Source organism: Neltuma alba, unplaced genomic scaffold (genome assembly GCF_004799145.2).
Source record: "Neltuma alba isolate B1F8T4 unplaced genomic scaffold, ASM479914v2 tig00012172_pilon, whole genome shotgun sequence".
NCBI classification, from domain to species: domain Eukaryota; kingdom Viridiplantae; phylum Streptophyta; class Magnoliopsida; order Fabales; family Fabaceae; genus Neltuma; species Neltuma alba.
In genome coordinates, this window is record NW_021636717.1 from 146,848 (window position 1) to 172,781 (window position 25,934).

At 35.9% G+C, this 25,934-nt stretch overlaps 4 protein-coding genes across 4 annotated transcripts; 1 reads left to right on the plus strand and 3 right to left on the minus strand.

Annotated features, from left to right (window-relative positions):
* The first annotated feature begins 1,688 nt into the window (after positions 1 to 1,688).
* Positions 1,689 to 9,227, plus strand: LOC114724159 (uncharacterized). Its single transcript, XM_028910468.1, has 7 exons — positions 1,689 to 1,878; positions 1,990 to 2,105; positions 2,202 to 2,320; positions 2,417 to 2,579; positions 3,136 to 3,345; positions 7,378 to 7,692; positions 8,180 to 9,227. The coding sequence occupies exons 1-7, from the start codon at positions 1,720 to 1,722 to the stop codon at positions 9,225 to 9,227; spliced, it is 2,130 nt and encodes a 709-aa protein (XP_028766301.1). The 5' UTR covers positions 1,689 to 1,719.
* Positions 9,228 to 9,994: 767 nt separating this feature from the next.
* LOC114724162 (pentatricopeptide repeat-containing protein At1g15510, chloroplastic-like) lies at positions 9,995 to 12,850 on the minus strand. The gene has a single exon (XM_028910470.1). It carries the CDS (start codon positions 12,798 to 12,800, stop codon positions 10,182 to 10,184), a length of 2,619 nt encoding a protein of 872 aa, XP_028766303.1. The 5' UTR covers positions 12,801 to 12,850; the 3' UTR covers positions 9,995 to 10,181.
* A 1,283-nt stretch (positions 12,851 to 14,133) lies between these two features.
* LOC114724163 (root phototropism protein 3) lies at positions 14,134 to 17,245 on the minus strand. The gene is made up of 2 exons (XM_028910471.1): positions 16,415 to 17,245; positions 14,134 to 14,890 (listed from the first exon to the last, which is right to left on the minus strand). Exons 1-2 carry the CDS (start codon positions 17,177 to 17,179, stop codon positions 14,318 to 14,320), a joined length of 1,338 nt encoding a protein of 445 aa, XP_028766304.1. The 5' UTR covers positions 17,180 to 17,245; the 3' UTR covers positions 14,134 to 14,317.
* A 3,942-nt stretch (positions 17,246 to 21,187) lies between these two features.
* On the minus strand, positions 21,188 to 25,590 carry LOC114724161 (plastidic ATP/ADP-transporter). The gene is made up of 5 exons (XM_028910469.1): positions 24,659 to 25,590; positions 23,203 to 23,457; positions 22,780 to 22,923; positions 22,204 to 22,551; positions 21,188 to 21,797 (listed from the first exon to the last, which is right to left on the minus strand). Exons 1-5 carry the CDS (start codon positions 25,424 to 25,426, stop codon positions 21,441 to 21,443), a joined length of 1,872 nt encoding a protein of 623 aa, XP_028766302.1. The 5' UTR covers positions 25,427 to 25,590; the 3' UTR covers positions 21,188 to 21,440.
* Between the last annotated feature and the right edge of the window lie 344 nt (positions 25,591 to 25,934).

A 25,934-nucleotide genomic window follows, 5' to 3' on the forward strand; every position in this document is an offset into this window, starting at 1 on the left:
ATATTCTGTGTCTATAGACTCACCAGAAATAGCATTATATAGAGATATCATTGAGGCTGCTTCTTCATCACCCATTTTCTTTTCCTTTTTATTCTTTTTGGGAGGAGGGCATAATCAATTAATCACTGAAATTAGCAAGAACCCAAAAAAAAAACTCATCTGCTCCTTAATATAAAACCTAATTATTAAGTTAATTTTAATCTTAAATATAAAATCTATTTATCATATTTATCAATTTTTTTAAAATTAGCCTTATGGATATTTTTTCAGCCATAATCAAGTAAATGAGAAAAGAAGGATATTAAGAAATATGGTTATAGTGTTTTAGAAAAAACATGTCATATTTCTTATAATTAACTAACTTACCTAATTTTCTTAATCTAATCAAATTAGTTAAATATATCTTATATTAAGAACCGAAAGAGTAACTCAGGTTGATTTTTTTTGTTGGTGGCCCACAAACATGAAGAATTCAAATTAGATAAAGAAAAAATTGACCAAAGACATGAAGAATATATGCCACATAGCTTTACACCGCCCACGAAAAAGCTCCCCCCAATCTAATCTCAGCAACATCCAAATTTTGGAGAATGTGCAATATCTATTGCCATGGGGACACAAGCCTCACAAATTTGGATTTCCTTTTTTAGGTGTACTTTGAACTAAAAGGAACTTTTTAGTTCCTTTTAATGGCTCTGACCCTAAAATTTTGCTTCATAATTTGGCTCCCATCATTTCCTGAGTTTCCTTTTTGAAAAAAAATTTAAACGTGACATTATCTACCTAATACCCGACACTTTAACTTTCTTCAATCATAGTTATTTTTCTTTACCTTTTCTTATTGTCAATTTAGTTGCTGTTTGAACCAATTTGAACCCCCCCAGTTGATTGTTCAATTGATAGGTAACTTTTTAAATTAAATGATTCAATGCCTCTAATACTTTAACGCTTCCAATCCTATGAAAGTAATATCATTATTTCGTTGGTTAAAAAATTATTATTTCCGAATTAAATCAAATACTAACTAAATTTCTAGACAATACCCCCCCAAAAAAAAAGCATCTTTAAATTTTTTTAATCAGATTAAATATTTAAATACTTATCTGATCCTTAATATAAGATTTACATAACTAATTTGAATAGATTAAATATGTTAATTAAATTAATTAATATGATGTATTTTTACTAAAACATGTTAAATGTTTTCCTTAATTTTCTTTCTTTCTCTTCTACTACTTGATTATTATTAAGAAAATATCAATAAGATTAATTTAAAAAAATTAATAAACATATGAAATGAATCTTATATATATGATTAATATTAACTCTAATTATTTTTTATATTAAGCAGGGGACGAGTATCTTTTTTGGGTCGAAGACATTTTTGAAATTGTTGAAAAAGCAGAGTTAGTGCAAGATTTGATCTGGGTATCTCATAGTCACACAACAAACTTTATCACCGTATTTATTATTATTATTTTTTAATTAGCGTGGGCCCTGTGGGGTCGGTCACATATCCACCATCTCATATAGCCGTTACGCGGCTTGAGCAAGACGCTACCATCTCTCGCTTTGAATATTTTGGTTACTTTGAAGGAAGCCTTTCAAATTAGTTCAATTCGACCGTTAGTTCTTCATCAACAAAACACGCTCTCCCCCGCTTCACTCTGTGCGTCTCCATCACAACTTCGGTACAGACCAACAAGTACCTTCAAGACGATGGCCGACGATTACGGGTTCACGCCGGAGGAAATGGCCGTCAACGAGAACCTTGGTTATCCAAAAGCCTACGCGAAGCTCTGCCACGATCGGTGTCTTAGTCCATACAGCCATGGCCCTCCGTTCATCTTCACGCCATACGCTCTGGAGGAAGACGAGGTAAGAAAATTGATTTCATTTGTGGATCAGCGTCAAAGATATATATATATATATATATATATATGTATTCTACATGATTGTGATTTGATTTTGCTCTGAGATAATAATTAGGCTGCGAGGGCGAGGGATTTAGATATGATGTTCCCAATAATCGATCCGAAAGCGAAGCCAACCGCGAAGCCAAAGATTTTTGTCAGTCTCCTGTGGAAGCAGCTAAACCATTTGGGGTAAGATCTTTAACTTAGTTTTCACCTGAGCACGAAAGGGAATTTAAGGTTTCAATTGGGTGACACTGGAAGTTTTTGAATCTGCGAAAATCTCAGGAATGCTGGGTTTGATCCTGCTGTAATTCGAGTAGATCCTTATGGCAATGTCCTTTATTATCATGCTGATTCAGCCTCTCCTCTTGCTTGGGAAATCGATCACTGGTTTCCTTGTTCAAGTAATCTCTCTCTTCCCCGCCCTGCTCAACCCCTCTGAGAATGTGTAAAAGGTGTAATAGCTTAATTTTGCCTTGCTGGGTTAAACGAATATGCAGGAGGAGGATTGACTGTTCTGAGCAATCTGAGGATATTGCAACGGCAAGCCTGCAAGAAGAGGAAGAATAAGCTGGAATTCCTAGTTCCATGGTGGGATTTCCAATTGGGTCTCTCTGTAAATCAATTCCTCTCCATTTTTGCTTCTCCAAACTCAGACTTCAGGTAGGTACTTCCTTCACTCTTTCTTCTTCTTCTTCCTTTTTTTAATTATCCGTCCCTGTTATAATATGCTTAAATTAGATTCATATAGTATTAAGATTTTAAATCTATTCCTTGTCGTTTAGCTTTGAGTATTCTAGTACTCAGTCATTAGTTCTTTATGCTTTAATTCATTAGTTTGCTCCTAAATATTATTAACATGATCATGTACCAATTTCGGCATTCCAAGCGTTATTCCTACCAACAAAATAGATAAAAGTACATGATTTAGTGAAAATCACTCGTGAGTGTGATGTGAGTTTGATAGTATGAATTATGCATATTCGAACTGTTGGAAAGATGGATAATTAACCAAGCCAGTATAACTTAATGGCACAGTAAAAAAATTTAACCATCACTAAGATCATAGGACACAAATTCTTTTTTAGACTCTAGACATATTTTACTATAAAACTATAATAACCAACAAGACAACTCAGCTGTCTAGTCCAGTTATAAATAAAATCAGGACATTAAATGGAGTAGGTGACAAAATTTCTATTTTTGCAAATTACCACAGGCACAGGGCCTTCTCCTATCTATTCTCTGATGGAGAAAATGAAGAACTGAATGCCTCTCAAATAGTGGATTCTCATTCTTTTCCTCAGCATTTCATTGGATTGAAAGAAGAAATTGGGCTTGCTCCCGCTGCTATCGTGGAATGCCGAAGGGAATCTTTTGATAAATTAGCTTTGAAGCAACTGGATTATAACCGGAAGCCGAGGCCCATGTCTCCTGCAATAGGTTAGTGCATGATTATATTATGGATCTTTAAATTGGTGACCATATAATCCGCTTTGTTAAGCTATCACATTCAAACTATGATTTAATTTATACTTTACTTGCTTGCACATCTAGTATTCAGAGATGAGAGTTCTGACATGACCCGTTGATGAGTTGGGAAGGAATAGCCTTATTTGGACTAAAGTTTTGGATATCAGACTATGTTGGCTTGGTTTGTTTAGCTAACATCTCGGAGTGGTATCAGAGCCAACACAATTTATCTTGACACTTAACTCTCTTTATATTCTCCTAAGTAATGAAACTTAATAGAAAGATAGGGACTTAAAAGGAAATTTTATCGCACATTCAGACTATGATTGATTTACACTTCACTAATTTTGTCTTTTCACTCACCTACACATTAGCTCTTGACACTTAACTCTTCACAATCTCTTGCTTCATTGTGAAGAAAGATACGGACTTATGAGAAAACTTAAAAAAAAAAAAAAGATAAGGACTTAAAAGTAAATTTTCATCCCACATTCAAACTATGATTTGCTAAATATTTCACTCACTTTTGTCTTTTCACTCACTCGTACATCAACTCTTGACACTCAACTCTCTTCGTACTCTCTTGTTTCGTTGCCTGCTCTCCACTCTAACTCTTACACTCACATGCATCTTCTAAACCCAACCATCACGTGTACATATATAGCTCCCCCAAGTGATTAGATAAACAAACAACTCAAGCTAATGACTTGTACACAGCGAAAATAAATTCTCATCACTTGCAAGAAAATATAGGGAGCAATTAAACAAATATATGGAAAAAATTATTCAATAGCAAGGGATTCACCAAAATTATTAGCATGGAAAACCCCTCAATACAAAAAGAAAAGCCTACGATTTGTCCAATCCAATAAAAATTAGCTCCACTATTATCAAAATAGGGTACAAGAGAGTCTCAACCAAATGCAAAAACAAGTGCAATAACTAGTCAAATAACCAAAGCAACAACCTTATAATAGAGAATTAAGAAGCTAAAAAACCCCTGAAAAGAAAGGTTGTAGGGTGAACAAAATATCTCTCGCACCAGACATCAAGTGGACAATCCAACCATTGAAAATGACGCATTAGATACCACAAACCTGTTAACAAAATTTCAGCCTGATCTAGTGGTTAACGAATGTTCAAACTTTTCACAAATGTCAAAATGCACCAATTCAAGCAACTCTGACTTTCTTAAAGGAGGATGCTTTGTAGGGTGAACAAAATATCTCTCGCACCAGACAACAAGTGGACAATCCAACCATTGAAAATGACGCATTAGATACCACAAACCTGTTAACAAAATTTCAGCCTGATCTAGTGGTTAACGAATGTTCAAACTTTTCACAAATGTCAAAATGCACCAATTCAAGCAACTCTGACTTTCTTAAAGGAGGATGCTTCTTGAAAGATACTTTAATTTGCTTGCCATCCATGCGGTGAGAATGATTTTCCAATTATGCACTCATCAATCCAAGAAGTACATCCATTTTGGCCAAGTAATTTAACCATTTTTCACTTATATGATCAAGCCTTCGATATCACAAATTTGATGCCTCTATCTCTGTGGCATTCACATTGTCTAGCTTTTGTCATATACAGTTTAGAAAAAATTTCTCCTCTACCCATCCCAAAGCCAAAGTGGTTATCAAAATTGTCATCATCAACACGCGCACATAACAAAGGTCAAATTAAAACAAGCATTTGGAACATGTTCTCCACATGTTTGTTTAAAAACAAACATGACCAACTCCAAGCATATTCGATAAGCCACAATTATGCATCTTTAACACCTCAAAGTAACTGGATGCGTAAGATGTGGAGAACTCCTTTCTTGGTGTAACAAACTTAGGTAGAGTATTTAGAAGACATTGTCCCAACACCTCGTCTTCAAACTTGATACACATTCCTGACAATTAATCTAGGAGCCCTTGAAATTCTTCCAAGTGATCCAAAATAGAAGTCTCATCCTTGTACTTCAAATTCATTAGACATCTCAACAAATACAATTTATTATTTCCTGCATACAAGGACTCAATCTTCTCCCATAAGGTTCTTGTATGTGTCTCATCAACAATGTGGTTATAAACATTATCTGCTATACATTGCCGAATAAAATCACACATGCTAATGCTCAAAATCCAATCCACATCAAATTTAGAATTTGACTTTTCAGTAGCAAATACAAGAAGATGCATATTCTTAATAAAAAGCAAATCCTTCATCTTGCCCTTCCATAAATGATAATAATGTCATTTATATATTTCCATCATTCAAGTAAGTCAAACAATTTAATAACTAGATAACCTAGGTCTGGTACTACTATAATGAGAAAAAGACACAACTCAAGCCAATGACTTATACACAGCGAAAATAAACTCTCATCACTTGCAAGAATATTTAAGGAGTGATAATATATGGAAGAAATTAAGTAGCACAAGAGACACCAAAATTATTAATATGGAAAACCCCTTAAAGCGATGGTAAAAACCACAGGTCATCCATACCAATGAAAACCCAGCCCCACTGTGATCAAAATAGGGTATAAAAGAATCTTAATGTCCTAAAAAGTGCAAATAACCAGACAAACAACCAAAGCCACAAGTTTAAAATAGAGAATGAAGAAAGTAAAAACACCCACAAGAAAGGTTGCAGGGCGAACTGAATATCTCTCACACTAAGAGACAAATCTTAATGTCCCAAACCCGTTGATAAAATTTCAGCTCAATCTAGCGGTTACCAAACACACAAACTTTGATTTATTGAGACTTCCCTATGAAGATGTAAAAAATGACTTTCTATCTTCTTCTCTCTCAAATGGTTGCCCAATAAGACCTCTTACTCTTACCCTAATCTAACCTCTCTAAGTGAGACACAAATGAGCTTCAAATAATTGAGCCTTTCTCTACATAGGAAAGAAGCCCAAACCCAACACCAATTTGGTTTCTGTTAGTATGTATCAATTGTGAGCAGACTTGGCTTGATGTGGGAAGTCACACATTGAATAGAATTGCACACTTTTTGAAGTCCAAAGATTGGGTTGGACCTGATTTAACTTCAGCAGGGAATTGTTGTTTATGGGATTTTCAGTATAGGGTAGCTTGTATATAAGATCAACCACAGACTCACACTTGAGGGAATGCTAAATTCATCTGCTAAAAGAGTGAGAAGAATCTAAGGAGAAGGAGAAAGTTATCACTTATATACATCTTTTCCTCATTGCTCCGCACCCAATTTCATTCCGTTTCCAAATAGTTTCCCTAGGAGGCTACCTTATTCTAGATATATCTCATTGTCATCACCATCAAGTAGCTTTGGGGCGATAGGAAGAAATACCTAACAAAGAAAGAAAATATTTACCCAAAGTGAGTAGAATCTAAAGAGAAGGTTCTTGAGAGAGTTGGTTAATATTTAATACTCTCTCCTCAACGACCATTCTTTCATTTTGAATTGTTTCTTCAATTCGTTGAACTTGGCTCTTACCCAGTGATTTAATGAGTAAATCTTATATTTGATCTTTGGTCTTGATTTGATGGATCTTTATTTCTCCTCAGAATACCTTCTCTTTGATATAATGGTACTGTATCTCCACATGCTTCCAATAGTTCAAGTAGCACATTAATTATTACAATGTAGATTCCCTAAAGAATCCGCTTCCTAAAGCGCAAGTCTTAAATTAACTGCATCCACAACGACTAGTTTCTTGTGCTGCTGAAGCTACTGTTTTATATTTCACTGGATGAACATGCTAGTTGGACGTAAGAGAGCCATTTATAGAAACAATCAGTTAACTTAATTAAAATAATAATAAGCTCAAATCATTGAAAATGATCATAATTACACAATTGGAGGGCATAATTCAGGTAAAAACCCCCTTGGTAGATAAACTTTATATACACCCATTCACTAAACTTGGTTATAATGTAGATCAAGATTTGCTGAACATTCTCTGTTTGCATTTGTTTGATATTCTATCATCAGTTGCTGCAAGAAAAGGCAAGGGTAAACTCCTAAAAGAAAATGAAGATCCAGATTTTGCAAAGAACCCATATCAGGCCATTGTGATGGCTAGAGATTCCTTAAAGCAAAGAGAAGAAGCTACAAGAATGCAGGCTGAAATTCAGAAGCTTGATGACGAAGTGAATGAGATGAGACTCACAAATGAGGAGGAGAAGCTCATAATTCAAGACCTGGAATTGGCACTCATAAAAGCCAGGAGAAAGGCAGAAAAATGCAGGCGGTTATCTGAGGCTCAATCTTCTTATAGAACCACGCTAGAGAAGATGATCAGGGACACCATGCACCAGTAAGATTAAATTATTTCTTTAGAGATTATATCTTAGAGAAAATGCAAATTATTTGGAATTAACTCTTGAGAATTAATCTCTTGAAAGATAGTCAGATTAATCACTCTATGAAACCGAAACTGTTTAATTAGTATATTTTGACAATTAACTTAGTGCACACGTATAACACATATAACTAGTTTTAAACTTTCAGGGATCTTATATAAATACACCAATGACTCATAAATGGTATATTTTCAAGGGAACACATTGTATCTTTCCTCAATAAGTTTATCCATGAGAATTTGTTTTCTTATTTAAACTTTTGCATCAAAGTTTTCAACAATCAAGTTGTCAGAAGTTTAATCCTTATCACTCATGTTTTAGCCCTAAAGGAACATACATGTGAAGATTCATTCAAAATTATATGAAACTATTTATGAGAATCTGGTTGATACTTAAATTTGCTAGTGTTTAAATATTACCTTCTGAAAATTGTTGTTGCAGGAGTGTCATCTATAAGGAACAGGTTAGATTGAACCAGGCTGCTACTAATGCACTCATGGCTAGACTGGAAGCTCAGAAGGCAATTTGTGATAATGCAGAGAAAGAACTCCACCGCAGGTATAAACAGAGAGATGAAATAGAGAAGCAGATAAGGCCTGAATGGGATCAAGGAAGGAAGAGAATAAGAATAGATGGTGATTCCACCTTTGATGAAGAGAGAGAAAGTAAACCTCTCCTTTGCTTGCCCGCAATCAGGCCAAGAACTCCTTTGCACAAGGAGCTTAGATTATATTTGGAGGAGGAACAAAAAGCATCAGAAGCTGGTTTATCTGCAAATGAAGAAAAAAATCAAGAGGAAAAGAATCAGGAACTGAAAATACCAACTCATTACATAGCAGAAGAGAACCTTGAGGAGCATAAGGGATCAAGTGTTGCCTTGAAGGACGAAAGCCCAATTGAGCGAAAACTTCAAAAGCTAAATATCAAGGTAGGTAAGGAAAGTTGTGAGAGTTCATTTCCAGTTTTTCAAGGAACAGAAATTGAGGAAGATGAACATATCAGGCAGGAACGTGGCAAAGGGAATGTGGAGAAGTGGCTTCAAATTCTTTTAGAAAATAGTCAAGACATGGATCCATTAGAAGAAACTCATGGAAATGAAACTAGTGGGACTGAGGAAATAATCAGACAAATAAACCAGAAGTACCCACAACAAGAGAAGCAGCTGCCAGTTCCTCAAGACAAGAATGATTGGACAGAGAAAGAAGATGGTACAAATTTTATTCACACAGAAAATAAAATTTACACAGGAGAAGAAGTTTGCATAAGTGAAGAAAATGGCAATAAAAGTTTTGACGGGATGGAACGAACGGAATGCAATAGAAAGGAAAAAAAGCTTGCCAGGTCAGAGAGTGCCAGAGCCTTGAGGCGAATCCCATCTTCTCCATCCTTGCTTCTTGGGATTAGAAAGGGCAATGATGAGAATCACTCTTCAGCAAACAGCTTTATCAGGTCTTCCTTCAAGACAATCAAGAAAGCAGTGAAAATTTGATTTCTATCAATTGGGTTTTACCTTTTTAATCTTCTAAAACTGGGGAGTGATGCTAGTTGAATAACCTATTGTGTTGTAAGAAATTTAAAAAAAAAAAAAACGAGAATAATTGTGTAAAATATCGCCATTCAATTGTCTGATTTGTGTATAATATCTAGTGTCAAATATGTGTGATAACAGTTTTTTTTCCCTTTCTTCCAGCTTTCCTACTTCATTGCCATACACATATATATAATATATATTGCCAACTTCGTTGCCCTTTATATAGAAGTTTTATAAATTGTGGTTTGAAAATTCTCTCGACTGATAAGATCCAATTGTACAAAAACATGACATGCTGTTATAGAAGCAGAACTGATAAGACCTAGTAGTACTAAAATAGCATACCAACATGACATGCTGGTAAAGTGGCACATAATTTCTCTCTGTAGAAGAATTAACATCACAACTCATCAAATATCTATATAAGTAACATGCTGGTACAAGATATGTGCATTTGTCAAAGGAATTTTAGTCGGCATATGCCAAGCATGGACATCTTTAATCTTCAGCATCTAAGACCATGGCATCCTTATACCTTCACCTCTGACTCGACATATTACTGCAAGGCATTTCTAAATAAGTTTCCACAGTCAAACCCCACAAATCTATTCTTGTCAAAATGCAGGTTACAAGTTACTTCAGGTCATAGGGACAGCTTCCTTGACTTTGATTTTTCCTGGATGGTAATGTTGAACAAAAATTATATGCTTCAACAAACAATTTATGTGCAAGACATAGGAGAATCTGTTATTTTCTATATAACATTCACATCACTTATGTATGGGGCTGATCAGCATTCTCATCACAACCCCGTTATCATTTACAGTGTAACAGGAAGTTTCCAACAACTATAATTTTTCTATTACAATGCCATATATATATCTTCCAGTTTTTCTGCTAATTTCTCTGACTTCAATAACCTTCATCCATGCAAGAGCAGATGCCTCCCTTGAAATGGTGAAACTGTTCAGCATCCCTAACAGAAATATCTCTTCGAACCACTTTAGAGATAAATTTGACCGTATCATGACAACTTTGGCACATATACAGATTCTTAGTGACCCAAATGGGCATACCCGGGGCAGTATTAATAAGTCCAAAAGCAATGGCTTGTCTTTCACTGTGGCCACAAAATATATCAGCTTTAGAAGCTTCAAGTACGTCTGAAGGGCTGTTCTCTTGCCATCCAAAACCAGTTTCCTTCATCTTCTCATAAAATCCCTTCAAAACTACATTTATTTCGTCCATTTGAGGGTGAAAGTAATCACCACTTAAAAAAGCATGCACCTTGCCCTTGACTTCCACCCAGCTGCATCCAGGATCTACTACTAGTCCATTTTGTCTCATCATTTCTCTTAGCCTTGCAACTTTGTCCCATCTGCCACTGTCAGCATATAGATTGGACAGAAGAATATAATATCCTACACTTTTTGTATCATCTTGAAAGATATTATGAGCAGCAAGTTCCCCAAGCTCAAAATGATGGTGAATCCTGCATGCGTTTAACAATGCTCCCCAAATTGCTGGATCTGGTTTCATTGGTATTTTCTGTATGAATTCATAAGCATCATCCAATTTTCCGGCACGGCCAAGCAAATCAACCACACATGCATAGTGTTTCAGGTTAGGTGTAATGAAGTACTTATGTTTCATGCTGTTAAAATATTCCAATCCTTCTGCCACCATACCAGATCTGCTACAAGCACACAAAAGGGATATAAATGTAATTTCATCAGGGATGACGTTTGACTCTACCATTCTCTGAAAAAGTTCTATGGCAAGCATTCCTTTCCCATGTTCAGCATATCCTGTCAGTAGAATGTTCCATGCTGCAACATCTTGATCACCTAAGAAAAATTGTTTCCAAGCAGACTCCATTCTTCCACACCTTACATACATGTCTAAAATTGCATTGGGCAGAAAACCATCAAAACCTAGTCCAGTCCTCAATGCATGGGCATGAATCTCTTTTCCACAAGTCAAAGCTCCTATTCTAGAACATGCAGATAGGACAGAAACCAAGGTAACAGAGTTTGGCTTTAGCCCAAGCATCATCTCCCTAAAGAAAAACAAAGCTTCAAAACTCCGGTTGTTGATCCGAAGACCAAGGATGATAGATGTCCAGGATATAATATTCTTGTCATGCATGGAGTGGAAGACTTCTAAAGCCTTGTCAATTTGTTTACACTTGGAAAACATATCAATGAGTGTGTTTGCAACTATAACATATGATATGAGCCCCGTCTGCTTGGAAACTTCATGAAGGGCCATACCCATATCCAATTGCCCTAAACAAGAACATGCACATAGTGCACTGGCTAACGTGATTTCATCTGGCATGATACCTTCCATTTCCATCATTTTATATGTATCTAGAGCTTTCTCAGGAAGCAAACTAGTCTCATAACCTGATATCATTGCAGTCCATGCCACCACATCTTTACATTCTGTTCGAGAAAAGACTTTTTCGGCTTCCTCAATAAGTCCAACAGATGAGTACATTTGAATCAATGAATTATAAACAGAGGCATCTTTCCCAAACACCGTTCTCATCACATACCCATGAATTTCCCTTCCCAAGTCCTCATCACCAAGTAGTTCGCAAGCAGTAATCACACTAGTCATAGTCATCAAATCTGGATCAACAGAACTGTCAAGCATCATAGAAAATAATCTTAGTCCCTCCAAACATTCTCCATTTTCAAAGTACCCAGAAATCATGGCATTCCAAGAAATTGTGTCTCTATGAGGCATCTTATCGAACACCAACCTTGCAGTATCAACATCACCACATTTTACGTACATGGTTATCAACGAATTAACCACATCTACATCTGACTCAAACCCAAATCTAATAACATGCACATGAATCTCTCTACCCCTAACTATGTCCGGCATTCCACCGCAAGTTCTCAAAACACATGGGAAAGTGTAAACATCAGGCCTCATACCATCCCACAACATTCTATGGTACAAATTCAAAGCCTCATCGAAGAACCCAGCTTTGGCATACCCGCCAACCAAAACATTCCAAGAGAATAAATTTCTCTCCGTCATTCTCCCAAACACATACCATGCATCCACCAAATTGCCGAACTTCACGAACATACTCAACAGAGCATTTCCCAATTTAAGGCTTAAATTACAAATCGACTTTGAAATGTAAGCGTAAACCCTAGAACCTTCTTTTCGCGCCCGCTTCCATTCACAGAGCCGAACTAAAGCAATATAAGCATCCTCTTCCACAGAAATTTGCAGTTCATGCATAGAATCTAAGCAACTCAAAGCTTGTTCCAGGTTTCCAAGTAGGCATAATTGGCAAATATTCGAACTTGGGTTCTGAATACTGATGGAGGTACTGTTGGTGACTGAATTCGAAACGCTGATTCCATCGGATTTTCTAATTGACAGATGGTGGGTCTGAAGATTATGAGAGGAAGTGAAAGTCTTGGCCTTGAAATTGCCAGAAGGATGGTGAATGAGATGGTTTCTGTGAGCATGGATGCAGGAGATTTTAGCAAAAGCAGCCATTGGAGATACAGAGCATTGTGTCTTCGAGGTTTTTGGGTGAGGTTTATCGGTTAAAAGCAAGTGGGGGAAAAGGCGTTTACGTTTTGAAATTGTACGGGAACAGTGTAAACTGTGAACGGGCACCTCATCTGATTTGTTAGTCGTCAACTCTCTGCCCGGGGGTGTTCACGGGCAGAGCTGACCAGGGCATGCCCCATCCGATACCCGGCTCGAAAGATGAGCGGACTGCATCCGCTCTCCTATCCTATCCATAAAAGTCCTAATCATTTTCGTGCTGGGCAGGGCAGGCTTCCAAACTCAAATAGTGATATTTTGGTGAGAAATTTTTTAGTTGAAATAATGGTATCTTACAATAATTATAAAGAAATAAATACTTGAATAAACAATAAATTCAACAAATCAATAATTTGATTTGTTTTAAATTGATATATCTTTTAATACAACACTAAAGTGAGCTTGCTTTTGCATCTTTGCAAGACAACCAATAATGAAAACAAACTAAAAGATACTAAACCATATTAAAAAAAACATTAAAAAGATACTAAGAAGGAAGAATTACACATACCGCTAAATGTATCTAGGGCAAATGGAAGAGGGGAGAATAATATATATTATTATATATTATATATCATTATAAGTATTTTTGGTAAAAAAAAAAAAGAATTATAGATATATATATATCACAAGCAGGGCCAAACGGGCAGAGCAACATACCTTGCCCGCAGCCCAGCCCAGCCCTACCCATAATATGCTCAGCCCAAAAATGTCCATTTTTCTTTGAGTTGTTTTTTTCCGGGCTAGACAGAGCTATTTTTTCACAGGCTCGGATAAGCATACTGGGTTAGCGGGTTTGATGAACACCTCTATCTCCACCTGTCAACGAGAAGCAACTAATCCTGGGACATTTCTCTGGTATGTAAGTGGAAATTACTCCTACAATCCCAATTCTCATAAAAAAAAAATATTATCAAAAATGTTAACGATTAAATTTTTAAAACAATTGTAAAAAAAAAAAACCTCATGTAATAAGATTTTCTTGGCCAACAATTTATATTTAATATGTTTGAAAATGTAATTATTTTGAAAATTCTTAATAGATAATAATATAACAAATTTTGAATTCCTAGGTATCAATTTTATTTTTAATTGAATTCATTCCAGATATGCCAATCACAAACAGAATAATCAAAAACAAACTTTCTTTCTGGGCCATAATGTGAGAATAAGTATCATGATATCCCCCGCAATATTAATTAACAGTCTTTTAATATTTTTCTTAATTATATGCACGATATGTTTCACAACGAAAAAGAACTAGAAGGAATCACTCATCTGGGACCAAAACAAAATTCTTCTCATGATCTTATTTCTTACTTGACACCAATTCTGCAAGTCTAGCTAACGTCAAACAAAACATATAAAATTACAATACATACATGCATATATAGACAAGCTCAAAACAAATCCAAACTAACTTGAGCTCTCTCTAGCTCAGACCAGGCTGTGTGTTTCAACTTTCAAGACATAGATTTCCTCCACTTGTGAGGAGTCCGGGGTTTAACGGATGATCTGGTTTTCATGTCCAAAGGAGTTTGTCTAACTTCAAACTCATCTTCTCCTTCAACGATCCCTTCTTGAATCTTGTCCACAGAAGAAGCCACCACATTGACACTTTTACCAAACCCAGTTATCCCAAACTTCTTCCACTTGAAGAAACCCTTCTTGTTCTTCGCCATCATCATCCTCTCCATCTGCACTTGCATCACACTGCACTGGCTCTGAAGCCTGTACACGTCTTCCTTCAGTTTCCTTATCTCCATCTGCTGCGCGTACATCTCCCGCTTCGAGAACGACCGCGCCGGCAAGTCACCACCGCCGTTGGGGCTTCTTGTGCCGCCGAAGGAGCCGCTCCAGTCCACCTGACGATTCTGATGCAGCTTTGTTTGCTCAGAGAAAAGGACTTGGATCACAGCTCTTACAGGCAGGCGTTCGTTCTGAGCTGCGTGAAGTGAGGCTTCTGGGGTTAGTTTCCTGCAATCTATCAGCCTGCACAGACCTTTCCTTTCTTGCTTCGATACCCCTGGATGTGCCTATATACATATATGTATATATATCATCACACCAAACAAATTAAATCACTCTCATAAAAAATATATGTGTAAGCTTTTTATATAGTAGATATCGCAGCGTGTGTGTGGGTCGTGAACTCGACTCGCCCACCACTATGCATCACTTTTCTGCAAATTGAACAAGATAACATGTTATCCTTTTCTCCGGTAGTTTCTGTATTTTGTTTGATACTTATTGCATGTGCGCAATACAAATCTTAAAAATGGTCTTTGCATATTATATCAAAATGCAAAGTTCTTAGAAATTTTGGGTATATATATGATTTTCAGCAACTGTACAGAGCTTTTAGAAACACACACACAAACATATGTATACAGCAAAAGGGAGAGTAGTTATACGTACAAGAAAAGGGCTATATATATATATATGTTTGTATTTGTGTGTGTGAATAGTTATATGGTCTACAATATATGTATAAGAAATGATTGGATGAGAAATAAAATTGGAAGAACTACAATCAGGTCCCAAAAAAAGATTCAATTACTTTAAAAATCATTGACAAATGAAGAATAAGCAATGACAAGTTTAAAGTAAAGAATGATCCAGGTTCATAATAGTCACTTATCATTAAGATTTTTTGGTAATTAAATTTCTTTTCTTAGGAATTTTCTAATGAAAATTGGGAGAGTAGTGCCTTGAAATGCAGGTAATATTATATTGAGGTATCATATGAATAAGACACTACCACCACCACCTTTTAGCTTTATCAAAGCGGACGAAGAAAAAGCCAAAGTAGAAAAAACGAATACATATGATAGGTCGTTACATGATAACCCGCTGACCTAAAGGTCATTCATGCCCATTTGGTTTCTCGCCTCTGCCTCGTACTCCATTTTCTTACTCGCTCCAGAAATCCTTTTCTGATGAAGAGGAGAATCTCGTGGTGGTGACAACACAGGTTACCTATATTATTCTTAAATATATATATATATATATATATTTTGTTTTATGAAAATATATAAAATCCTCGTAATTAAAAATCATGACATGTTATTACTAAATTTATTAAAAAAAATATGTTCTTAAATTTATTTTCTTAATTTATAAAAATTTAAGACTATTTTATTAAAAATATTTAAGAAACAATTTCTGTATAGAAAATGTGATAAATAATTAAAATTACAATATGTTAAATATATTAAATTTAATCATTCATTAAAAATAAAATAGTTATTTGAGAAATAAAATATTTCAATATGCTGCTTTAGAAAAACAATTAAGTTTAAATCTGATTAATTGGTTACAGTTGTTTTCCTTTTACATGTTATATCTCCTTCATCATGTTCATCAAGTATTACTAGTAAATGATCAAAATTGAAATAACTCTTTTCTGGATGATTTTTTTGTATCACCTAACAATCATTAGTATACCGTAGTTGTTTATTATTAATACGATCAATAAATCATCATATTGTAGAGTTAAATGGGGAAAAAGAATGCTTGGTGGAGTTATTTGTGTCGAAGATTAAAGGAAGAAGACATACTTTAAGATAAGTGTCAATGGCTCTGTACAAGCCATCATCGGTAGCTCTGGAATGTGGGGGAAGAGCTCCGGCGAGCGCAACGAACTCCGACAAGCTCAGATTCGCATCGACGGCGGTTTCTGCCAGGTACGCATCCACCAACTTGGCCACCTTCATCAGAGCCACCCCACTCTTATTACCTCCGTCCACATCTAGCCCCAAAAACCTCTTCACCAATCTTATCACTAGCTCTACATCTAACAGCGTCTCACACGTGTGACTGAACGACGGTATCATTATCTCCTTCAACGACGCCTGATCTAGCTGCCACGATATCCTCTTCTCCAGCTCCGATTTGTAATTCAGCTCCACGCCGACCATATTCGCCGTTCTCAGAAGACGAAGCAGGAAATTGCAAGGGATTGAATCCCTCTCCGGAGGCAGAACTCCGACAAGCGTTTCAACGAAGAATCGCTTCTTCATCCACGAAGCCGTCGCGCTTTCAGGCGATTCTTGGAGTTGAGCGAGGGAGGGTTTGTCGGAGACGCCGTTGTTGTTGCCGCCGTCGGAGAGTTCGGGGAGCCATTTGGAGGCGTAGTGGATGATGATGGAGCCGATTAGGTCCGCACGCACGCCTTTCGCTTTAATGCCTGAAAGGGTTTTGATGAAGTAATCCATGTCGAGTATGCATGCATCCTCGAACCAGCATTCCGACGAGAAATGCGACGGCGATTTTGCTAGCATGGGCTGTTCCGGCTGAGACGTCTTATTCGTTTCAGTAAACATGGCTGAGCTGAGCAGAGTCGTCGCTCTCTCTGATTGTTGCTGTTTTGGTTTTAGTGTGCGTCTTGCACATATATAGCCAAATTTTGCAATGTAAAGGAATGTGAATAAGGTTGTCGGCGAGAGCATTTTACTACCTCTTCCTATTATAAATATATTTAAGACTCCAATTTATTTTATGTTTCAAATCTATAATGTGTTCTAAAAAAATACTCTTATTAATTGTAAAGTATTTTTATCAAGTGTAATTCTAATGTATATGATTAAATAAAGGTAATTTAGGAAAGTCAATACATATTTGTTACAAATAACTAACTTAATTAATTTTTTTAAATTAGTTATCTAGCTCTTTGTTAAAAACCGAGTGTTGCATGAAGTAAAAATTTTGAGGTGAAATATTTAATAAAAAATAAAAATCATAGGCAAAATTTTAAGAGGAGACAACAAGGAAAGAAAAATTTTAGATTAGAGAGGTTGGCATCAATGACATGCATGAGATTAATTACAAGTGGGATCAATCATGCGCACTCCAAATACTACCTCTGATCTTAATTATAAGAGTTAGTTGATTAATTTGAGGAGATTAAAAAAAATTAAGTTAGTTATTTGTAATAAATAGATTTTGTCTTTCCTAAAATATCTTTATTAATCAAGTATATTGGTTAGAACTATTATTGTTAGAAGAACTACATTAGGAAAAAAAATGTATAAATATGAGAGATAAAATGGATTGGAGTCTTATATTTAGGATCAAAATAAAAGTCAAATAATGTCTTATATTAAACACAGGAGGTAGTATAAAAAAGTTGTGTTTCACTGTACAACAAGATTATCATTTGCAAGAGAGAGAATTTTTGGACATGTAAAACACACAAACCTATTTTTTTTCCTCTCTCTCTCTCTCACTCTCTAGTTGAATTTTAGGTACCAAAATAATGGGGGAGCCATTAGTTTTTATTAGTAAAGATGTAACTCCTATATATCTATTTCATAATGGTATAGATTTAAATCTTCTAGATATTAATATATAGACATTATGAATAAGTAATAAGTAAGTACTCCACTAGTAAAAATGCCTTTTAAATTATTACCAAAAAATTCTTTTTAAATTGGGGGAGACCTAGTGTGGTGTTTCTCATGAAGTTTCATAGCTCAACTTTTCTCACATGAGCAAAGTGAATGCAGGTGGGAATAATTTGGAGAGAGGACCACGTAGATGGTTTATTCCTTTCCTATGTATGAAGAGGCCAAAATTGCTGCTATACATTATCTCCCATGAACAACAAAACTAATTATGACACATTTTAACGTGAAAATGACTCTGAAACACACATTTTTCTTCGCTCCTTATCTCTCAAGCATTGCGTAAGGAAATTGGATTTCTTCTCTCTGTTCATATCATTCCAAGCCATCCAAATAGGATAAATCTACTGTTTTTCTATCCGTTACTTTTGTTTCCCTCCTTATGTTAATAATAACACAACGTCCATATAGCTTGGGGATCATGAATTCTTGTTGTTTGGTAGCAGTAAAAATTCGTTTGGATTTTGTTTAGAAAACAAGAAGGAAAAAATAAGTGAGGGGCCAAAAACAAGAAAGAAAGTATTTGGCATTTGAGAAAAGTGTTTTTAAAAAGCACTTTTTTTATAAATCGAGATAAACTCCTTTACATATTTATTTCATATACTGTAAAATCACTTTTAAAATCATGATTTAGGTTCCATCCAAACATCCCAAAAAAAGAGACCATTTCTAATCAATTCACTTGTTTGGCTACTCCAGAAAAAAAGCCCTTTTTTCCGTCTTGATAGCATAAAAACTTCAAGGTTGTGAGTTTAATTATATTTATAATTTCAAATTGTTACTGTCTAACTTTATAAATAAATAAAAATATTTTTGCATTTTATAAGACAAAATTTTTTTCATATATTTATTTCAAACAGTAAAAAATCATTTAAAATAACCTAAACCCATATGTTACATGGGACGCGGAAGTGAGCGCGTTGCATGTATGACAATTGACCACCATGCGTGCTCTCGTGAACATGCTGATTATTTGTTGGTTTTGAAGGAGACGACTGCTTCCCTGACACAATGGGCCCACCGCATTTATTAAAATATTCTATCCAGCCCATTATGGTTTGTTGCCAACCCTCAGATGGAAAGCGATTGAAGCTTGTATAAAAAAAAAAAAGCGATTGAAGCTGTTTTAATGGGCCACGTGGCCCAATTAAGGTTTTTGGGCTTCTGGTGTCCCTGAGCACCTGACCCAGGCTCATAAGCCCATGGGGATGTCCAGTAAGACCAGCCTGGGCCTCATAATTAATGTGATGCTTCATCCGGATTCTCACTTGTATGCCCATGGAGGGCTTTTTAAGCCCATCCGAGTTGAAACTTTGAGTTCCTTAAGAAAGCAGGCTATATTATTTTCCTATACAATAATTTAATTTAATGTGTCATTTTGTAATATTAAAGCAAATTCAAACATTATAAAAAAAAATCATGTTAAAAAAAAGCTACTTTCTATTTCTATAAAATTTTCAAGTTGGCAGCACCTTGTTTCCAAGACAGATAGAGCGAGTTAGAGGTGCAGCTGTTAATAGTTTTATTGAAGCACATTAACTCTATTTAACTGATTTTTAATCAAATCCTTACATATATTTTTATCAGGTGTCTATAGTTTTACTTGTTTTTAATCATATCCCTATAAATCTTTTTCTTATCAGGTTCTTAGAATTTCATATAATTTTTAATAAGATCTCAGTAATTTTTTTTCCTTTTCATCATTCACTTGAAATATAATTAAAAATTAGGCAAAACTATGAGTAAGAGGGGAAAAAAAGAATAAAAAATAAAAATCTAATAAAAAATTATAAAGGCTTGTAAATTAATTATCCCCTTTATGTTGTAATATTTAAAGTTTGCACTTCAATGCCTTCATTTTAAAAGATAATGATAAAATTGAAATATATTTTATTGATTGATTCTGTAAAAATAATTTTTGATTATAATTACATATAGAAAAAGTTAAACTACTTGAATGAAAGCTTTTAAAAAATTAAACTGAAGTTGTCTAAATGTATACAATTGATTGAAGTCAAAATCCCTTTTATTGAGAAGCAGTCTGTCAATCCCTGTTACGTAGAGGTGGAAACAAGCCAGGCAGCCTGTCAGCGACCTCTGGCCTAGCCTGTTTCAAAATTATTATAGGTCCAGGCCTTTTTGAATGCATGTTTAACCTAATAAGCTAGGCCTACGCTTTTGAAGAAGCCTGTTAAGCCTATCAAGCCTGACTTGGCCTGTTTATTTGTTTTAATTTTAATTTTGTATTTATATTTAATCTTAATCCAAATTTGAACATATAACGATAACTTATTTTAGATAATATTAATTGTAATTAAGACTTAAAATGATACTTATGACATCAAAATTTAAATAAAAACAATTTTAAAAAATAATTATTCTAGTATGTATATTTTTTCATTAGTCCATGTATTTTTTTACCACATGCTGGTTTAAAAAATGTATTTTTAATTATGTATTTCAAAAATTCTAAAATTATGCCTTCTTAACAGGTTTAGGCCAGGCCTTGAGCTAGAAATAGAGCCTATAATAAGCCACAGGCCGGCTTATTACCAAATAAGCCTGACCTGTTAAAAACAAAACCTGACTCGTTTTCACACCTTTTTTTTTATTTAAATTTCCACCCTTACTATTGAGTAGATGATTCCAGGACAAAACAAAACGATTAAAGGAATTGATAAAATTAAAAGAGGAGTAAAAAATCAATTTTTTCAGTGGAATGTGTAACATGAAAATAATTTCCCCGGAAGGAAAAATATCATATATTGAATTAGATAACCACAACATAATTCATCCAATGCAGCACACAGTAGTAAACATGAGCATCTCATTTGGTGAATTTAGTGAGATTCCGAGGACTTTCTGTTACCTTATTCCACCCAAAGTGGTAAATGTTACTGCACAATATTCACGCCATTCAAACCAAAATGCAGAAAAAGCAAACATAGATACAAGTTCTTCCTTTGACCAAGAATCATTGTGATTCCACAAAACAGGATACAATGAGAATAATGAGTAAATCAATTCGACAAAAAAAATTTAAAGCGCTCAAAAGAGTCACCAGGCTAACTTATTCTATAAGCAAGAGTATCAACCTACAACAAATAGTTTAACCTAAACTGATCTCCTCAGTTCTTCTTGTTCTTTCTGCTTCACATTACTTTTGCAGGAAGAGAAGTATCTAAATGTTGCGAGAAGTCGGTGTTTCGGACGGACTACTCGATGAGTCGCTCAGTGGCTGCGATCCGCTTCCAAGAGAACCATTGCCGGATTCAGTTTCAGCCACCACCGGTATCTTAACTGACGCTCTTTCCATCTCTTTCTCTAGCTCTTCCTCTTGGCGCAATGCAGTGAACTGGGCGTCCAAAGACCTGGCTGCTGCTAACCAAGCAAGAACAATCACAAGAAGCACCCCTCCCAGATATGGAGTTGAATTTGCGAGGGACCCGAAGGTCAAGATCATAAATTGCTGAATCAGAGCACCTCCAGATTTCCCCAATGGGTTGCAAACAACATCAATGGCCGCCTTCCCTTTAACCTATATATAACAATCAGCAAGCATGTCAAGAGCAATGAAGATAAATTCAGATAAGAAGCATGCTGGATTTCCACATGGCAGCCTTATTATCCAATCAATACAAGATAACACTGCACAAATTCATAGCAGAACATGACCTCTTTCAACTCCATTCTCAGGACGGAAAAATTCAGGTAAGTTTCTTGAACGTACATATGCTAGATCACGTGAACACTTTTTACAGCTCAACATCACATTCTTGATTCTTCCGTAAGAATTTATGCCATGTGATATGCTTTGATTGAAAAAGCTAAAACTAAGCAATTAAGAATTAAACCTAAGTTTTTCCATATCAGGCATTGCAGCTTGAAAGAAGGTCATTCATGTTTGGTTTTAAGAACGATTCAGAAGGGAGAGGAGTCCAAACCTTGGTATCCTCATCCAAGGGTATGTAAGCCATTTCCTTGCAAGGATCGAATAAGCTGTACTTAGCACTCTTGCTGAAAATGTTCTGCATGGCACCAACATATACAGCTGCAAGAAGAGGAGTCATTCCGAATTGTGCAAGAGCTGGTGCAAGTGGAGCTCCGAACAGTATAAGAGAAAAGAATCCAACTCCTGTCAGAAGCAGGACTGTGGGTGTGATCTTCGCGGCAACTCCCCATCCGTATTTGTTGAAGATAAATTGGCTAAGAAGCATCATTGTGAATGTCATGATTCCAGTTGCGGTTGAGAAGTCTCCCATAAAAGAAGAGTATTCATTTGGACTAGGGAACTGCAGAATTTTTTCAAGGGAGAAAGCAAAAGGAGGGGTATGATCAAATCGCCAGTTATTGAAACAAAAGCCAAAACAGAAATAAAGTCATTTGACATTGGAAAAATCTTTAGCTCCTCGTGTTCGAAGCAGATTTTCTAGACAAATCATAGCATGAGAAAGAATTTGAAAACTGGATAGTTAACATCCAGAAAGACATTGCACTAAAGCTTGTCCTTTGATATTTACCTGGGCTTTGAGCTTTGATTTCCATGTCACCTCAACAAGGTTAATGCTGATTCCGTAAGCAACCACCAAGGTTGCGAGATCTCTAACATATTTTGAAGATACCAAGAACTTCAAGCTCTCCATTGTTCCCATTCTGACCTTTTCCTGTATAGATATATTGCAGGGGCAAGCTTCGGTTAACTTATTTCAGAGGAAGTAATGTGTTTCATGATTTATATAAAACCATTCTAACATCTAGGGCATGGAAATAATTAAAAAATGTGGCTGCGCCTGCTTGTAAGCATGTATAGTGATAGCGGGTGAGAGAGAGAGAGAGAGCATAGTTTGACCCATTTTAACAGCAAATGATCTATGGATAACTAGAAAACTGCTATATAATTTTGCTTTAAAAGACTAAAGTGAGAAAGACTTGTATAAAAGTACCTTCTTCTTCTTGCTTCGTGTTGGAAGAGGAACATGTCTATTCACCCACCAGTACAGGAAACAAATTGCAGCACCCAGAAGCACCACAATGCTCATCATCCCTTTTAAAGATACGGCCCAACCATCAACTCCAGGACCTAAGTTCTGCCTCAGATTAGAGAAGTATTTCACCGTCCGACCAGAGAATATAAGGGCAACATTGGCTCCTAATCCAAATAAAGGATAGAAACGTTTCGCTTCCTCAACGGTAGTTATCTGCAGAAACAGCAAGGTTTACTAGCGTTATCCAATCAGCAAATCCAGGCACTAGCCCCATGATAGACGAAAAATTAAGCAATAAAGACATCTAGAATTTGAAAACTGACATGTTAACAACTAGCAAGATTGGCCAAAAGAACACAACCAGTAAGAAGAATCCAAAGCAAGTACTGTTCTCGCAAAAAGATTCAAAATAAGTCATCTGACAATCTTTTCATTCAGCTAAGAAGCTGACAGATATAATACACGAGGAAAGAAAAAGAAGAATTCAAAAACTGCCACAAAATCTTACGCATTTTTCTTCATATTAACATGCCAATTATAATGGTAGCTTTCCATCTCTCCTTTCATGTGGAAAGTCAACTATGGCCCTTGTTAAAGGGCATAAAAGATGAATTGATGATAAATAGGGAGTCATCTTTACAATATATGACAATGTGTCAGCAACCAAAAAAACAAGGGAACCCTTAATATTTAGAGCAGAATATCAACTGCGTAAATTCAATAGTTAGATTGAGGAGAATGATATATATGATGAAAATGATAAACCGTCATCCACAAAGATTGGCCAAACCCAGTGCAGCAACATAACCGTGTTTTTCTTCATATGCTCTATCAAGTAACAAACAACAGAAACTCAAATAACACTGATAACTCTACAATAGGACCCAGGGCATCCTTTAAGATACACAAAATAATCCTTAAAAGAAAAAAAACTGACCCTGAAAACTGCATAGCAGATAAGGATTTGGTGTTAGCAAAATAAAGAATAAGGAATTGTTCAAAGATATTATAAAGTAATTCACCGTATAAGACAATCCACGGAATCTGACCAGCCAGCCCAGGTAGAAGAAAGAGGATTTAACTAAATGAACATTCAAACCAGGAGAAAAGAAATTAAAATTCAAAACTGCGTACAGATGCCAATAGGAATCGATGAAAAGTAAAATGATTCATTAGCCAATGATGATAGGCAACCTCGTCAGCAGTTCAGCCAAACAGTTTCAATTAAGAGATTTCTCATTTAAAACATGAGGAAGCAGAATATGCCCACGTGGGATCCTTACACAGGTAATGAAGATACATGTGTGGGATATCATATCAGAAACCAAATCACAATGCGATACAACAATATGCTCTTATCACACAATCAAGATAAAACACCAACAAACAAGGCCAGTCCAAGAGATGAATATACCTGATTGGCGAACCCCCAGAAGAGCACTGAAATCACCACACTTCCCCACAATTCAGCCATGACATAGAACAAACAAAAGCTCCAGATTCTCATAATAGCGAGTGGACCAAGGAACCTAGGCCCAAGGATGTTGAGAAGCTTATCTGCGAATGCTTGAGGGTGGATATAGTTGCTAAGAGGATAGAGAACAAATCCAAACGCCCCAAAGAAAGCGATGAAGGGGACAATAACAGTATAGAACAAAGCTTGTTTGGGTAGAATATCAGCTAATTTTGTGTATAACAACATAAACCCAACAGCCATAGGCAGATTCACCCAAGTTTTAAGGAAAGGAATAATCTCGGCACTACTTCCTCTGGCGGTCACAACCAGAACATCCTTTGTGTCTCTGAGGATTGTGTAGTTGAAGAGGATACAAAAGAACATCATCCCAAGCGGTAAAATCTTCTTAAGGGTAGCAACCTCAATACCCAAGAATTTTGGTTTTTCAATTTCGATTTCACTGTATAGGGGCTGCCCATCAGCAGCAGCAGCAGCAGCTTCGGCCTTACAAATGAAAAAATTTCTATTCTTTTGGAGAAGGCTATTGGGTTTTGAGGCAAAGCCATGAAATTTTTGGAACCCATTTGTTGATAGAGAGGAAGCACCAAGGATTTTGGGTTTCGGAGAGAAAAATCTTTGCCTTAAGCCCTGTGATGGGTTTAGAACCCTATTTCTGGGATTGGTAGGAAGAGAGAGAAGCCCTCTCGTCTGAAGAACAGCGTCCATGTCTCCCTCTTAGGTCCCTTGAAGAAAACCAATAATCTGATGCTTCAAGAAGAGAGCATAAAGAGAGACACGGATAAGGAGGGCAAGGATAGCGAGAGAGATAACGCGGCTCAGGGGAGGCTGGAGAAGATGGTTTTCTCAAAGGAAGAAGGAGAGTAAACAAATATATATCTTTTATACTCCTCTCTGACCCAAAACAAAAAATATTAGCAAAAAACCTCTTTTTTAAAAAAGGGCTCAATTCTAATAAGAGCCGCAGCGGCTAGGTTAACTCAATCTGCTGACAATAATACAGACAAATTTTCTCATATGAAATTCACTCCCACAAGTTGAAGCAAGGCTGGCTCTGAATGGGGGAGTCAAAGGCTAAACCGAGAAAAGCTATTACACTTTGCTAAAATTAGTTCCTTTATTATGTTTGTTACTGGAAATGAAATGAAAACATGAAATATCCAAATAATGCCACTAAATTGTAGGCGAGATTATGGATCGCATATGGTGTTTAAGA

Coding starts and splice junctions, on each gene's coding strand:
- LOC114724159 (XM_028910468.1), top strand. CDS start 1,720: ATGGCCGACGATTACGGGTTCACGCCGGAGGAAATGGCCGTCAACGAG. Junction 2,580..3,135: donor TCTCCAAACTCAGACTTCAG/GTAGGTACTTCC, acceptor AAATTACCACAG/GCACAGGGCCTTCTCCTATC. Junction 7,693..8,179: donor ATCAGGGACACCATGCACCA/GTAAGATTAAAT, acceptor TTGTTGTTGCAG/GAGTGTCATCTATAAGGAAC.
- LOC114724162 (XM_028910470.1), bottom strand. CDS start 12,800: ATGGCTGCTTTTGCTAAAATCTCCTGCATCCATGCTCACAGAAACCAT.
- LOC114724163 (XM_028910471.1), bottom strand. CDS start 17,179: ATGTTTACTGAAACGAATAAGACGTCTCAGCCGGAACAGCCCATGCTA. Junction 14,891..16,414: donor CCATTGACACTTATCTTAAA/GTATGTCTTCTT, acceptor ATATGTATATAG/GCACATCCAGGGGTATCGAA.
- LOC114724161 (XM_028910469.1), bottom strand. CDS start 25,426: ATGGACGCTGTTCTTCAGACGAGAGGGCTTCTCTCTCTTCCTACCAAT. Junction 22,924..23,202: donor CACGAAGCAAGAAGAAGAAG/GTACTTTTATAC, acceptor ATATCTATACAG/GAAAAGGTCAGAATGGGAAC. Junction 21,798..22,203: donor CCTTGGATGAGGATACCAAG/GTTTGGACTCCT, acceptor TGTTATATATAG/GTTAAAGGGAAGGCGGCCAT.